This window comes from Lactuca virosa, chromosome 8 (assembly GCF_052849685.1).
Source record: "Lactuca virosa cultivar CGN04683 chromosome 8, Lactuca_virosa_CGN04683_v6, whole genome shotgun sequence".
Classification (NCBI taxonomy): domain Eukaryota; kingdom Viridiplantae; phylum Streptophyta; class Magnoliopsida; order Asterales; family Asteraceae; genus Lactuca; species Lactuca virosa.
This window is the reverse complement of record NC_136433.1, coordinates 86479531-86495878: the sequence shown is the minus strand read 5'-3', so window position 1 is coordinate 86495878 and position 16348 is coordinate 86479531. Positions and strand designations below refer to the sequence as shown.

At 34.1% G+C, this 16348-nt stretch overlaps 1 protein-coding gene across 1 annotated transcript; it reads right to left on the bottom strand.

The window, feature by feature from the left end:
• Positions 1 to 9305: 9305 nt before the first annotated feature.
• On the bottom strand, positions 9306 to 12718 carry LOC145130580 (uncharacterized). Its single transcript, XM_079065355.1, has 5 exons — positions 12595 to 12718; positions 12322 to 12498; positions 11887 to 12232; positions 11175 to 11346; positions 9306 to 10298 (listed from the first exon to the last, which is right to left on the bottom strand). Exons 1-5 carry the CDS (start codon positions 12716 to 12718, stop codon positions 9306 to 9308), a joined length of 1812 nt encoding a protein of 603 aa, XP_078921481.1.
• Between the last annotated feature and the right edge of the window lie 3630 nt (positions 12719 to 16348).

Sequence of the window (16348 nt, the reverse complement as noted above, 5' to 3'; positions counted from 1 at the left end):
TCTCGTTCTTATACATGAACTTTCAACTTTCTCAACCAAAATTAGTGTTGTTTTTAGTGTACGGTTGTTGTGAAAAAATGCATTCGTGTTCTATCGAAGATGATGCCGAAGACGATTCCATTTTTCAATTCTCAAACTTATATAAACATTTTTTTTAGAAATAGTAAGTAAAATGGTTGTGTAAAAATATGGGAGATTAAGTAAGTATTTGATAAGAGATTAAAAAAATTACATTTCATTTAAAAATCCAACAATAAAAAATATTTAGGAAAAAAGGTGAAAGCCACCGTGAACATGACTGGATCTGCAATTTTTGGGGTTGACTAGGCAGTGTAGTGTTCCCTATGGGGTTGCGAGACTACATCAGTACCCCTCATGCAACCAGGTGACCATAAGGGATAACCTTTGGTTATCCTTTATTTAACATTTGTTAACATTGAATAAATACTTGAATTAACAAGTACAAAGAACCATTGATTAGGAGATTTCCTATATAAAAAACTAGGTGTAAGACCCATGCATTACATGGTTAAATAAAAAAAATTAAATATAAAAATCTAAATATTTAAGAACTTTGGATTTATAAGAAAATAAGAAAAACAATAAATTATTAAAATTGATTTTTTTATATTTTAAACTTAAATAAATAGACAAAATAAATTAATGAGCTTTAATTTAGTTATTTTGAAATAAGAAGGTAAATCCATTAATAAAATTGATATTCATTTATTACTACATTTATTGTAATTATTACATTAAAGTATTATGTGGAATTTATTAAAATAGAAAAACCATAAAATGACATGTGGAAAAGAAATTAATTCAAAATAACCAAAAAATGACATTTGACAAATTAAATGAGAGTGTGACATGTAGCAATAAACCATCATTTATTAGAGTAGATTATTTTATGGTAGGGTTCACTAGTGAATAAAATTAGTATAGACAATAAAAAGTGATCTAACCCACCAACCCAAGCCGAACAAAAACCAACATTAATAGGTTGAGTTGATATTTTTAACATATTTAATCAAATGGGTCAACCCTGCTAGCCTATTTATTTAAATAAGTTGGTTGAGTTAAAATTATCAAATGCTTTCAACTAACAAACACATTTAAATAATATATATATATATATATATATATATATATATATATATATAATATTTAGTTAAAATTCTTAAACATGTTTCCATATTAAATTCTTTATATTACGATGTTTATATTGTTAATTACATACAATGGATGACTCCTAAACAATAAGTATGCTCTTTTTTTGTTTCCAAGTTATGTTGTTTCCATTTAAGTTATTATATTTAGGTCATTGGTGTTGTGTGTGTTATTATATGTGTACATGGCTCTGTGTTATATATCTGAGTGTGTGGTTGTGTGTTGTATGTGTGCCTATTGTGTGGTTCTGTTGTTTTTGAGATTAGGTATTTTCCCATAAAACCAATCTATTCATTAAACATGAAATATATACATCATACAAATGGGTTGAAATACATAGATACATAAAAGGCCTCAATACATATTGGACATACTAACAAACAATACAAATATCTATATAAACACCCGCTAACAACCCCCCGCAGTACGAACGGGAGAATCTCGAACGTTCAGACCGGACCGAAAGTCAAGGAAAATAGGAGATGGTAGGCCTTTCGTGAAGATATATACATATTGAGAAGAAGATGGAACATGAAGAACCCGAACTTGACCGGTTGCAACTTTGTCTCGAACAAAATGAAGATCCATCTCAATATGTTTGGTCCTCTGATGCTGAATCGGATTAGACGACATATAGACAGCACTTTCGTTGTCAAAATAGACAATAGTGGCCCGATGAGGTGAATAATGAATCTCAAGTAACAAGTTCCGTAATCAACATGATTCTGCTACAGTATTAGCAACACCTCGATATTCTGCCTCTGCACTAGAACGAGAAATAGTATGTTGTCGTTTAGATAACCAAGATAAAAGATTGTGTCCTAAAAATAGTAGCCTGAAGTGGAACGTCTGGTGACAGGATAACCCCCCCCCCCCCACTCAGCATCAGAGTAAGCAATGAGCTCACGAGAAGGAGAAATGAATAGTTGAAGACCATGAGCAGGAGTACCTTTAATGTAGCGTAAAACACGTTTAAGAGCAGAGAAATGTGGCTCACAAGGATCATGCATGTACAAGTAGATTTGATAAACAACATATGTAATATCTAGTCTAGTAAAAGTGAGATATTGTTGAGCACCCGCTAGACGACGATACATGGTGGAATTAGCAACAAGAGAACCAGAACCATCCAACTTAGCTGATAAATCGGCTGGAGTGCGAGCATGTTTGCAATTAAGCATATAAGCGCGATCTAAAATGTCAAGAGCATATTTCTGTTGAGAGAGAAATAGGCCATCATCATTTCTGGTGACAAAATACCTAGAAAGTAGTGAAGATCACCAAGATCAGACATAGAGAACTCATGATTGAGAATGGAGATGATGCTTATCAAAAGCTGAGACGAAGATCCAGTGAGGACTATGTCATCCACATAGAGAAATATATATGCAATATGACCTGCACTCCTATAAATAAATAATGATGAATCACACCTGCTATGAACAAAACCAATGTATGAGATAAACTGAGCAAATTGTTGAAAGCATGCACGAGGAGCCTGTTTGATACCGTAGAGAGATCTCTGAAGTAAACAAACATGATTCAGTCTAGAGGAGTCTTTGAAACCAGGAGGTTGCTGCATATAAATAGTTTCTTGAATATGACCATGAAGAAACACATTCTTCACATCGAGCTGTCGGATGGGCCACTTATGAGTGACAACAATGCTAAGAACTGTGCGTATGGTGGCCGGTTTAACCATAGGACTGAACATCTCATCACAGTGACTTCTACCATTAGCTACAAGGCGAACTTTCTAGCGGGATAAAGAACCATCTGCATTGGTTTTCTTTTTAAAAGAGCCAAATATAATTTATCACATTATCAGTATCAGGTCGGGGTATCAGTACCTAAGTCTTATTAGATATGAGAGCAGAAAATTCATCAATCATCGCATTTAGCCAGTTTGGATCCTTAAAAGCTTGAAAATAATTTTTAAGAAGAGGAGAAGATGAATCAACATGAAGATTCATTTTTTCTAATGGCTTACAGATGCCACTTCTAGCACGAGTTTGCATGGGATAAACTGAAGAAGATGTGTTTGTATCATTAACTGAAGAGAGGATATTTGTAGACGGAGAAGAGACCTTAGATGTGGGAGAGACCAAGGAGTTATTGGAAGTGGATGTGACCGAGGGAGCGGCAATATCGAGAGGAGAAGCAGCCTCAATATTCAAAGAGGGAGATGAGATAGTGATTTCGTCATTAGAGGTGGGAATAGATGTAGAGGAGGGTGTATGAGTAGTATAGGTTGTGGGTAGAGTTTGAGATTGGATGTCCATAGGTGAGGGGGTAATATGATCGAGGAATGTGTAGGAAGGAGAGGAGTCAGGGGTCATAGAGTCGAAATAGAAGATGGACTCATCAAAGACGACATGACGAGATATAATAATAGTATTGGTGTGAAGGTTAAGGCATCGATATCCCTTGTGATGATTAGGATATCCAAGAAAGACACAAGTAGTGGATCGTGGGGATAATTTATGTGGGGTGACAAGGTGAGGAAAAGAAAGACACCCAAAAACTCGAAGGTGTGTGTAGGAAGGGTGTTTGTGGAAAGGAGTGTTGTTGTTTAAGGTAGTGGTGGGAAGAATATTTAAGAGATGTGCAACCATGTGAAGAGCTTCCACCCAGTACGTGGGAGGAATCCGAGCATGAAACAGAAGAGTACGAATAACATTGTTGATAGTTCTGAGCATGCGTTCAGATTTACCGTTTTGTTGAGAGGTATGAGGACACAAGAAGCGTATGTGAATACCATTTTGATCAAAAAATTCAAGAAATTTACTATTCTTGTATTCACCACCATTGTCACACTGAAAAGATTTAATGTTGATTTTAAATTGATTTTGAATGTAAGAACGAAAGTGGAGAAACTTAGAGAACACATCAGATTTAACACGAAGAGGGTAAACCCACAAGAAATGAAATAATCATCAAGAAAGATAACATAATATTTAATACCACTCATACTAGTAATAGGAGATGTCCAAATATCGGAATGCACAAGTTCAAAAGGAGAGTGAGAAACATACTCAGATAAGCTAAAGGGCAACTTAACATGTTTTCCCATTTGACATGCATGACAAAGACTAGTGCTTTTAATAGAACATGAAATTAAATTATTGTTGACAAGATGTTGAAAAACATGGTGACTGGGATGCCAAAGAGACGAGGATGCCAAAGAGAAAAACCAAACGGATCAAATTCAATAGAAACCATACTGTCACAAGTAAAACGACGAACACAAATAAGTTTTTTATGATTTGAGGGGTAAATAAGACATTTTTAAGAGTAAGAGTACAATATGAATTATGAAGCGGAAGAGTGGCGTGACCTTGATTGGTCACGGGAATTGAGGATCCATCTCCAAAATCGATGAAGATAAATATTTGCTTTTATCTAAATTAGACGATAGTATACCTGCATCTGAGTGAAGGTGAGAGGTGGCTCCAGTATCCATGTACCAATTTGCGTTCCCGGGATCATTAAGAGACATGGTGTGGAACATTTACAGGAGTGTAGTGGGATGCTCGGAGGATCCCGTATGCTGCTGAACAGTGTTGAAGGCTTGCTGAGTAAATGGACTTTGAGCTGGAGGCCCAAAAAGTTGATGAGAATTATGTTGGACTGGTGACATTCTCGGTCCAGTGGGTTGGATCTGATATGGGGCAGCAGAGTAGGCCGATGGTGTTGCTAAAATACCTGACTGATTATTGATTGGATACCACCCAAAGGCCCAACCAAAAGTTCCTTTGATGTTGTTGTTGCCCGCTATTATTTTGGCGACCACCGTTCCTTCCTCCATTGCGACCACCTCTATGATTTCGTCCGCCTGTCCCTCCACGAAAATCGGCCCGGTTAGTATTCTGATGAGTGGAGTCGGCGGTGAGAACCGTTGGAGATGAAGAATCATCGGAATGAAAGGCTAAGGAGGAGAGATTCTGATCCTGAGCAAGTTGTTGGTCTTCAAACACAAGCATAGAACGTGTGTCCCAAAAAGATGGAACCGGTCGCTGATGACGAATGGTGGTTGCCATATGGCGGTACTTGGCGGATAGTCCATTTAACATATAGGACACGAAATTGATTTCCGAAACCTTTTCATCCATATTCTCCAGAAGATCAGCAAGTGACTTGACATGATTACAATAGTCAACCATAGAAGAATCACCCATCGTACTATTTCGGAGCTCGTTGTTGATTTGAATAACCTTGTTATTTTTATTATCACGGAACACTTTTTCAATGGTTTCGCAAAGTTCATGAGCAGGAGTTTGTTTCTTGAAGATGAGGTGAAGAAGCGGGAGAGAAAGGGTACTGTAGAGCCACGATTTTACAATCGAATCATTACGTTTCCAGATATTAGTTTCTGTGATCGGTTGAGTATTCTCAGGAGCTTTCTCAATTGATGAAGAAGAAGGAGTTAGAACCGGTGGTACAAGGTGATCAGCTACCCCGTAGCCAATGCAGTGGATCTCGAATAGCTCCCTCCAGATATCATAGTTCATCTGGTCAAGATCAAGAACAATCGGAACAACATGTTTGATATTAATGGTAGAAGTTGGTTTTTCTGAGAAATTAGAAGTAGACATGGTTTAGAAGGATCACAGAGAAAAAAAGCGATGATGAAGATAATAGAATTAGAATACGGCTAGGGTTTTAAGAGGAAAGCAAGATATTACGGCTCTGATACCATGAGATTTGGTATTTTCCCATAAAACCAATCTATTCATTAAACTTGAAATATATACATCTTACAAATGGGCTGAAATACATAAATACATAAAAGGCCTCAATACATATCGGACATACTAAAAAACAATACAGATATCTATATAAACACCTGCTAACAGTTTTATGTGTGTATGTTTCACAAGTATATCTATTGTATGTGTATGTGTGTTATTTGGGTATTTTATGCATCCCGATGATGTGTTTGGAGTGTGACAAATAACAATATGCTTTTGGAATGAACTTTTTTATTATGATAAATAGCAATATACTTTGAGTACGTGTAATATATTGTTATTTCATTTTAAATTTTAAATGATTCAAACTCATCTAACCCATTTTTAACAAGTTTGATTGGTTTTGAAATCTCAATATATTTAATTAAAATGGTTGGGTTGGAGTGATATTGTAAACTCATTTAATAAATAGGTTGAACCTAAACGCAAGTCATATCAACCCATTGCAGGTTCTAAATATTACTTCTTATATAAACAATAAAGATGTTAACCGCTAAATTAATCAAATTAACCACAATGTGATATTGAGTTTGTTCATTGTGTGTTAAGAGCCATTGTTGAGTTAACTTTGAGGTTCTCATTTAAAAGATTGTGTTTGGAAGACAAACCAAAAAAATTGTTGTCTTATAAGCTAGCAAATAAACTAGATGAAAAACAGTTTTTGCATACTTTTTCATCTTTGCTACGTCTATTTTATATTATTTCTTTAAAAGAGTACTATGGCTTAAGACGCTCACGGAGATGCTTTATCATTTTGATGAAGATATAGAGACGTTTTGTCTTGTGTTTTTAAGAGACATTGCATTGACGACTTCTAGTCTCCCGTGATTGAAAACCCTAAAATTTTAACTTAAAACTTGTATTAGGATGTCCAATTCTTACCCGTTAAGCAAGCAAGGTGATGTTTTATATCTGGTTAATTTATATGTTGCTATTAAATTATGGTGCAAATTACAATAATTGTTTGTATATTTTTTCCTTATTTTATTCACACTTTTTACCTGAGAAAATACAAACTTTGATGAATACGTAATCATACAACATGTCCAATGGTTTAAGATACTTGAAAAGGTTGACAAAAAGTTTCTATGGAAATTAAAGGGTTGGGACTTGGGAGCCACGACTCTTCATTAAAACTAAAGTCTATTTATAAAATATGATATTTTGAATTTAAAAAGCAAGAATAATTAATTATATATATATATATATATATATATATATATATATATATATATATATATATATATATATATATATATATATATATATATATATATATATAAAAGTATCGTGACAAAGTAATGTTTATGCCCCCCACACATATAAAACAAAAAACATAAAAAGATATAAGAACGTCACAAAATAACAAGAACGAAGAAAACTAAAAGAAACTCAAATGGGTCCAACAAATTTGAGATTTATATATTCTTACTTCCGGTCTTGATTTGGATTGTATTGTTTGGATCTAATTGATCGATAGCTTTTTGTTTTTTTATTTGATATCTTTGTATAGTTAACTATAAAATCTATTTACCAAAGGGTCAATGGCCTAGTGGTATGGAGTGACCATCTCATATGAGATGTCAGGGGTTCAAGTCTCGGTGGAGATATAGATGGTTATTTAGGAGTAGATTGGTTAGTTTGCCGTTTCAAAAAAAAAAACAAAAAAAACTATAAAATCTATTTAATGAAAATATGATGTAATATTATTTTTTACATGTTCAGAACAAACATTGAGGACAGCTTTCCGTTGGATTATTATGTGTATTAATTAAAATTAATAGGGATATCAAAAAAGTTTGAACCGAGAAATAGATAAATTGGATCGGGTTTAATAGGGTTAGAAATTATATTTGGGTTAGTCAGGCTAACTTAGAAAACCAATAACTTATGTAGTCAAGTTTCAGGTAGTAAACATAGTATTTCGGTTTGAGTCAACCCAAATTATCCGTTTAAGCCCGTGGGATAATAAGCATTTACAATTCTCACAATACAATCACAATCATTTTAAACCGAGGGGATAATAAGCCTTTACAATTTTATGGTACAACCATTTTAAATTGTAGCCCTTCTTCATGTCTCCTTTACATTCACACGTAACAACAGTATCAGATCACAATAATCTTTCTTTCTTATCCTCGTTGCATTTTGTTCGCAATCAAAAATCACATAACCTGTCATAACTCAAATAATTGTATTTATATAAAAGCTAATTAAGTTGTTATTGCAGTAATTAGAGAATTAATTAAGAGTTATTAGGTTAATTTGGGCGCAAATGACGGGTATTAATATTTAAACCGTCAATTATAATGGTCAATTAAATTCGGACTCTTGAGTGAGTTAGAAAGGTTACAAACTTGGACATTATATAAAACCCCATTGGAATTGCGAGAAAATTTGAAGAAACAAAGGAGAAATCGGAGGTAGAAGTTTGTGAAGATTTTCGGGTTTTTTTTAGAACTTAAGGTATGTTCTTCTAATTTTAGTTTGAATTAGTTGAAGATATCGATTTATATTATTTTCTGTGTGGTCTAGATAGATCGTATGTCTCTGTTTCGACTATGAAATAGTTTAATTTAATAGAAATTGAATGAATAAATTTTAGTATAAAACGATATAATTAGTCTTGGATGATGAGGTTTTATTTTAGATTGAAAATGGATAGTAAGTTGTGGAGATAATTAATGTATGTTTTTATATAATACTTTGACAGTCATTTGGGACAAAATCGGAGTTGTAGTTTGTATAAGAATGGTAGAAAAAAAAATGGAATTGTCGGGTTAAGAAGAAGGCAATCTGGGTTTGGGCGGGTATAAAAAAAATGTAAAATTAATATCTAAAAGTTGTTGGTAGCCCGCTAGTCAAAGTTTGAACCTTATAGTTATGACTTTCTTTTGTAGAATCAAAATCCAACTAGATTATAATTCGCGTTAAACGCGGATGAATGCATAAAAAACATACAAACGTCTATAGATATTGTATAATAATTAAAAAAAAATTATGGCTATTGGTATTACTGAAATGTGTAGAAGATACACTGAAATCGATAAATATGTATAATCGTTGAACGACCTCTTTGTAGACAATATTTTTTATTTTATTAGTTGAACGATATTCTTCGTCACATATTAGTACCTTCAAACCTTTTTTACTCATGACATGGGAAACAACAACATATAACTGATCATGAGTGAAGACGGGTCTACACAAGTATAATCCAACATTTGATAATGACTGTCATTGACTTTTGTTAATGGTTATAGCGAAACAAAGAGCTATGAGGAATTGTCTCTGCTGAAAACGGAATGAATTTTTTTTATCAGAAGGGGTTAACTTCATGCGAGGTATATAAGTAGTCTCGTTGAAAAATCTGCCAGATATGATTTAGGCTTCAATGACGTGTCTTCCAAGCCTTACGATCTGTAATCTAGTACCGTTGCATAGTCCTTTGGTTTGGTCGATATTACGAAGTAACATGACCGAAACACCTTTTTTTAGTATAAGTTTATGGTTGGGAATTCCGGAAGCCTTAAAACCATTCAACACATCTGGAGAGTATGCTGATTCCTCAAAAGAATCGTGTGCCTCAATCTCACATAAAGAATCTAAACTATGATATGTTTTCCCTTCATATTTAATCAATTCTAACATGTAGTAGTTGATAGCATCGATTGCTTCATTTGTAGGGACCAAAATAGCTTTATCTTGAAAATACGATGGATCATCAAGATGGTTCTGAAAGGATGAATAAATGATGGATACAATTGAATGAATATGGTCACACGTAGAGGGAACGACAAAATCTTCTGGAAATTCAACTTCAACTTCACCATCATTAGGGCCACCGATAGTACCTTCACCAATTTTAAGAATCCATTCAACAAATGATTTTGTCTCTTCGAAATCATTGTTTGGACAACCGAACTGAAGCCTCATGTTTACATTCAAACGTAAAAATGTACATTCACGCCATAATCTTGATGAATGCAATGATGGTTGGACAATATCTGAACGATTTCCTCTTTGTATTACTGGAAGAATCTGTCGAAAGTCACCTCCAAGTACAATGGTCTTGCCTCTAAACGATTTATTCTTGTCCGATGAAAGGATAACTTCTCTAAGTGTCCTATCAACTGCTTCGAAACAATGATGGTGCATCATTGGTGCTTCATCCCATATGATCATTCTCGATTTATTCAACAATTCATCTACATCGTTACCTGGAGTAATAGAACAAAACGAATCCTCATTCAAGTTAATTGGTATATGAAATCTTGAATGCGTTGTCCTACCACCAGAGAGCAAGAGTGCTGCTATTTTGCTTGAAGCAACGTTGATAACAATTTCACCTTTAGATCTAATAGCAGCAGACAATGTCTTCAAAACAAATGTTTTTCATATTCCTCCATAACCATATAGGAAAAAGACACCACCTTTTTTCTTGTTAACCGCATTGATAATTGAATCATAAACTTTTTTTTTTCTCGACATTAATTTGGAATGCAGTTGTTGATGTTTAACTTCAAGACTGGATAGATCCTAATTATGCTCAATCTTGAATTAACATATTGCAAGAATCTTGAATATATTTGTGATCAGGTAATGGCATATTGGGTATTTGCTTCAAACTCAGTCCATAACTCAATAAAAATTTCTCAATGTATGACAATGTAAGGTGGAAAATTGCTTCCGGTTTTAGCTTCAAGCCTGAAAAGACAAAAAATTATGGAATTATTTATTTGTAATATCAATTAATTTTAGAATGTTTTTTTTGTGTAAATGGGTTAGATTATTTGAAAATGTACCCGTTACACCGATTTATTGTTCACGAACGTGAACGACATCATCAGAAAGACAATTATAAGTCTCTTTAAAAAAATGACGAGGCCGGGGTAGACTATCCGATGTAATCAACATAACAGATAGAGACCTGCATAATGAAGCGGTGGCCCAATAATGTGTTTCGTGTATAAAAGATATGTACTATTTATCATCGTCTAATAGAGCAAGAGCGTAGCAAACATCTTTGTAAGATTCATAAACGGTCCCGTTAACCGTCCTAATATCTTCATAACAAGTACGACCCTTTACTTTGTTGAGAAAAATGCGTAACTAATAAACATCACCAGACTTGGGAGACACATGATTAATTTTGCCAAGTGACTATGTCTTTGTTTTTCTTCTTGTCCATACTTTATCTGATTTATTCCAAACATATTGAGTTGGATATTCAACATATCATAACTTTCGTACCTTTTCATCATAGCTGTTACATTCCATCCAAGCCAAAAATTGAGAAGCATCATTAGTAACAAGTTGGGATGGTTTAAACACAACAGGTTGTTTGTCTTCAAGGTGAAACGAAAACCTTTCAACATAAGGTGTTCTGTAATGAAATGTCATACCCAAAAAGTCTCCAGCATGCCTCACAAGCAAAAATATAACGACAATTGTAAAAGTCAACAATTTCATCATGATCATTATTTTATTTATGTTGTTTTTTTATTCTGCGCGTCATAAAAAGTGGTTGTGATCCTGTCTTGTCATTTTCTAATAAAGATACTTTATCGATCCAAACTAATTACACCACTCAAGATTCATATGCACTTGGTATTGCTTCAAAAGTATTTTATTATATGGAACAACATATCTGAAAGAGGAAAGAAACATGTCATAAATAACATTAAAATCATATTATTTTTAAAACAGAGAAAAAACAAATAAACATATATAATAATTATAATTTTCATATTATATAAAGTATTTAAATGATTTAATATAAATGTATATAAAAAAATGATGTATGAATAGTTTATGTGACTTAAACTTGATTTATATAAACTTTAATCTTGCATTATTTTAATGTAACTTGTTTAGCGATATTATGTATTAAAACATATAACATATATTTCATATAAAAAATAATATATACAAAATTAAATATACATATGAATAAAAATTAAACAAAGAGACACCGTTTTTCACGACATTGTTTTCATTGTTGCGTCTTCTGTAAATCGGATAACCATCGTCGTCAATATATGGATGATCTATGTAGTCTTTTGGAAATCCTTTAGAACATTTTTCTTTTTTCATACATGGCATAAATGGAAATTCAGTGCCGCATGGTCCATGTATCATGTTGTCACAAACAGTTCGATACAATCCTGGTTCAAGCTCGTTGTCTGGCAATTCAACACATATAACACGATCTATGTCTTCGGGATTTGGAAGTTTAGATTTTTTTTCTAAAAAGAGGCATATGTGCCAATGTGGAAGACCCATTTTTTGAAACTCGATGGTATATACAACTGTATGAGGCAATTAATTTAGTTGGTTAACACATAATATTATAAAATCATAAGAAAAGATAATGAATAATGGCATTTTAGATTTATACCTCCATCGACTTCGCCTAAGATTTTTTCTTCCTTCAGTCGACTGATTAGTGAATCAAGTTTTATTTTGAATATCCGTGTCAAAATATCTGGCATGTCTTCCGGTTTAAGATTCTCAGATTCAATGAATCTAATTACCTTTGGCCATTTAGGATTAGATGTAAGGGTTAAAAAAAGATCTGGATAACCAAACTACTTAACTAAAGTCAGTGCATCTGAGTAATTTTGTTACATGTAACGGCTGCCACCAGTAAAAGAAGATGGAATAATAATACGGTTTCCCATCATAGAAGCATCTTCAATTCCATCTTGAGAAGCCTCGGCCAAGTTGCCATAAGGAGCCACACATGATGTTGGTTCGTTAAACCGTATATAATTAAGGCAGTCGTTTTCAACCATTGTATACGAATCAACCAAAAATTGTTGGAAGAGTTTTTTGGAACGTAATATCAAATATATTTCATTATCTCTATGTTGTATACGGTAAGCAAAAAACTCTCATATTGTCAGCTTTATTCGTCCTTTGGAGTCTTGTTCTTCAACACTACGATGTAATATATCCAGTCGAAATTCATCATCGGCATAAGGGAACAATAAAGGATATTGAAGTGGAAGATATTGAGGATGAAACTCACTAATACGTTTAAGATGTCGACTATGTGTTTCCAAAACAATATCTCGTGAATCGGAACCGTTAATGTCACCTATAATGAGTGCAACCACCTCACTTGTGGTAGGAAGATTATACTGCCTACCATCCTTTTCTCTTGTCCCAATCAATTTAAGCATAATACGTTCTGTTCGATTTGATCCAAATCAATAGCGTGCCATTCTAAATTGCTTAACTAATGGATTGATAAAATCCAATAAACTCATTAACTCATGAACAGTCAAGAACTCGAGTAAAAAAGGATTTGCTATTGAATTAGGAGATTTTGACTTTTTCTTTTTTTAACTACATTAAGAGGAAAAAAATCATGGATATAAATATTATGCAATATAATACAAAATAATATATATATATATATATATATATATATATATATATATGTGTGTGTGTGTGTGTGTGTGTGTATGTGTGTGTATGTGTAATGCGCTTATACGATAGAGTGTATTTACATACTCGTATGCATTGAATCTGTTGTCGATCTCATGATCTGTATCGTATATGTACAACTGGCAAAATTTTGGTAATTCACCCTCCTCTGGTAGTAAGCTGCCTGCAATATGATACTTTTGTCCATGCATTCGATAGACATAAGGACCACCTCCAGAGTTAATGGCATGATCAAATCAGCCATATATGCAAATGCAAACATCATATTGTATCGACGAATATTTTGTATAAAGTTTTGATTTTTTTCAGTAACGCCGCTATATAATCAATCAACAACTGAGGTGGGTGAATAAGAATGGGTAATTCTACTTTTCCATTGTAACAACAAATGGAATAAGAGGTTTTGTTTAAATCTTTAGACAAAATTGCAAAAATGGTCCCTGTGGTATGCATTTTTTGGGGTTTTAGTACAAACCACGACTTTTTTGGATTGGTGGTCCTTTTGAGTTAGTTTCGTTGCGTTTTTGGCCCCTCGGTAAACTGAAATGACTGTAATGCCCTTCTCATATACTACTTCCGTCCCAAATTGATAGTCCACTTTTGACTTTTGAAGTCTTTTTTCTTCAACTTTGACCTTAAATATTTTTGTTTTTGGTAGATAATACTTGATGCAATATATATGAATTGATTGTATTTTAAATGTTTTTTCATTGTTATAAGTTTCATCAAGTAAATATGTAACACAAATAAAAATATTTAAGGTCAAAGTTGAAGAAAAAAGACTTCAAAACTCAAAAGTGGACTATCAATTTGGGACGGAGGGAGTATTTTTTTAATATTTTTTCTATTTAATTTAAAGGAAAAATGAAATAATTGATTACTTTGGCCCACATCTCTCTCTCTCTCTCTCTCTCTCTCTCTCCCTTTCTTCACGGGTGAAACCCATGTCACCACCTCATCAGTCATCTTTGTGAACTCTCCCGCTCATTCGTACTCCACCGACGAAGACAATGACACCGGCGAGCTGCCGGCTGTAACAACCCACCACCGTTTGCTACCTCCGCTGTCGTTCACCACCCTCCACATCCTCCTTCTTGTCACCTGCAACTCGCCACTACCCCCCTCTCGATGACACTACAACAACGAATGTATACGGAAGAAAAAAAAACTGATCGAATCAAGAAAACCGGCCAGCGTAGCTGCCACCCATTGCCGACGTAAGCCACCACCACCCATCTTTGTTGTTGCTTTCTGAACTACTCCTCTCCGACCATCTATTGCCTTCCACCGCCTCTCCCCCCTCTCATTCTGTCATTCATTGCCGGCAAGCGAAGAGAACGAAGGCAACAAGTTGTCGTCACCACTGTTGTTGGAGATAACCACCACCGTTGTGCTGCCACCACCACCGCTGCTGTTGAGGAGTCGACCACCACCGTCGTTCTACGTTGCTGTTGCCGCCAACCATCTCCGTCGAATCACCACCTTACTCTATTGTTCCGTCACATACCACCAAGAGACACCGCCATTCCACCCATTTCCTCCCTATCTTGCACCACCACAGCCCTTCCATCACCAGTGTCACCCCGCACTTTCTCCACTCGTAGTTCACAGCCGGAGGAGAGGAAGGAAAAGGCGGAGCTGCCGCCAATCGCTGTTGTCGCCGTGAGTGCAATCACCAACGGCTGCCACCGCTATATCGCCACCTCCCACTGCTGCTGTGGAAGTTCCGCTATATCTCCTCAGTTCGTACCATTCTAGATTGATGAAGACCAACGAAGTAGGTCTCATATTTCCCTTTTTATATTTAATAATAATAATAATTTTATATTTAATAATAATAATAAATTTAAAAAGTGAAAGAAAAATGAAAACTAAATTCATTAAGGGTATAATAGTCATTTTAGTTTGGACATGGACCAAAACTGCATGTAAACTAGCTCAAAATGACTATCAATCCAAAAAAGTCGTGGTTTGGACTAAAACCCCCAAAAAAATGCATACCACAGGGACCATTTTTGCAATTTTGTCTATATATCAAGCAATCGTTTTGGAACACCTTGGTGTTTTCCTTTCATATTTGTCCCATTATCATACATTTGACCACGAACATAATTAATATCCAAACTAAGAGATTTAGCATAGTACGCTTCAAAATAACAATATTTAATATATTATACAAATAGTTAGGAGGTAAAGAATCATACGCTTCATGCGGAGTGAAATAAAGTAATAAGATTAGCATAGTAATATGTAGCACGTAAATTGTTGGAATAAGCACTAGGTACTTCTAAGGAAGTGTAGTGTGGCTCAAACATAAATGATATAAGTCATAATAACTTGGTCAGTTGGTTGTAGTGGCACTGTGGCAACAACTGCTATAAACTTAGATTTGGTTGATAAACAAGCTAAGGTTTTTGGGCGTATTGTAGCACCCGTTATCCGGGATTTGAAGTTTTAACCTTCTAGTTAAATTCTTTATAAAAATAAATTAGATTTTAAAATTTTAATTAATTAAAAAATAATAATTAATTTTTGAAATTTGATTTTACCTAAATTAAAATAAATAAAGTGGGAATTCCATTAATTAATTTTAGATGAAAGTTGAAGTTAGACTTTGAGATTGGGAATTATGGAATAAAACTTGAGTAAATCTATTTAATTTGATTAAAATTTTAATTTGTAAGAATTTAACATTTATGGTTGAATTAGAAGATATGACACTCAAAATGTTCTATAGAAATTTCATTTTGGAGGTAAATCAAAATTCAAATTTGAGTGACCAGTCTTGCTATGTTGTCAAAACTTAAAAGACCTGCAACTTCCCTTCTCTCTTTTATCTCAAAGATGAAAGCACCTGGGAGAAAGGAATAGTTCAAATGTACAAAAGGTAATTGAGTGATTGAAAGCAAAATTGAAGCCTCATTAGATTTCTAAGTCCAAAACGTGGATGAATTGCTAGTAAGGTAGATATT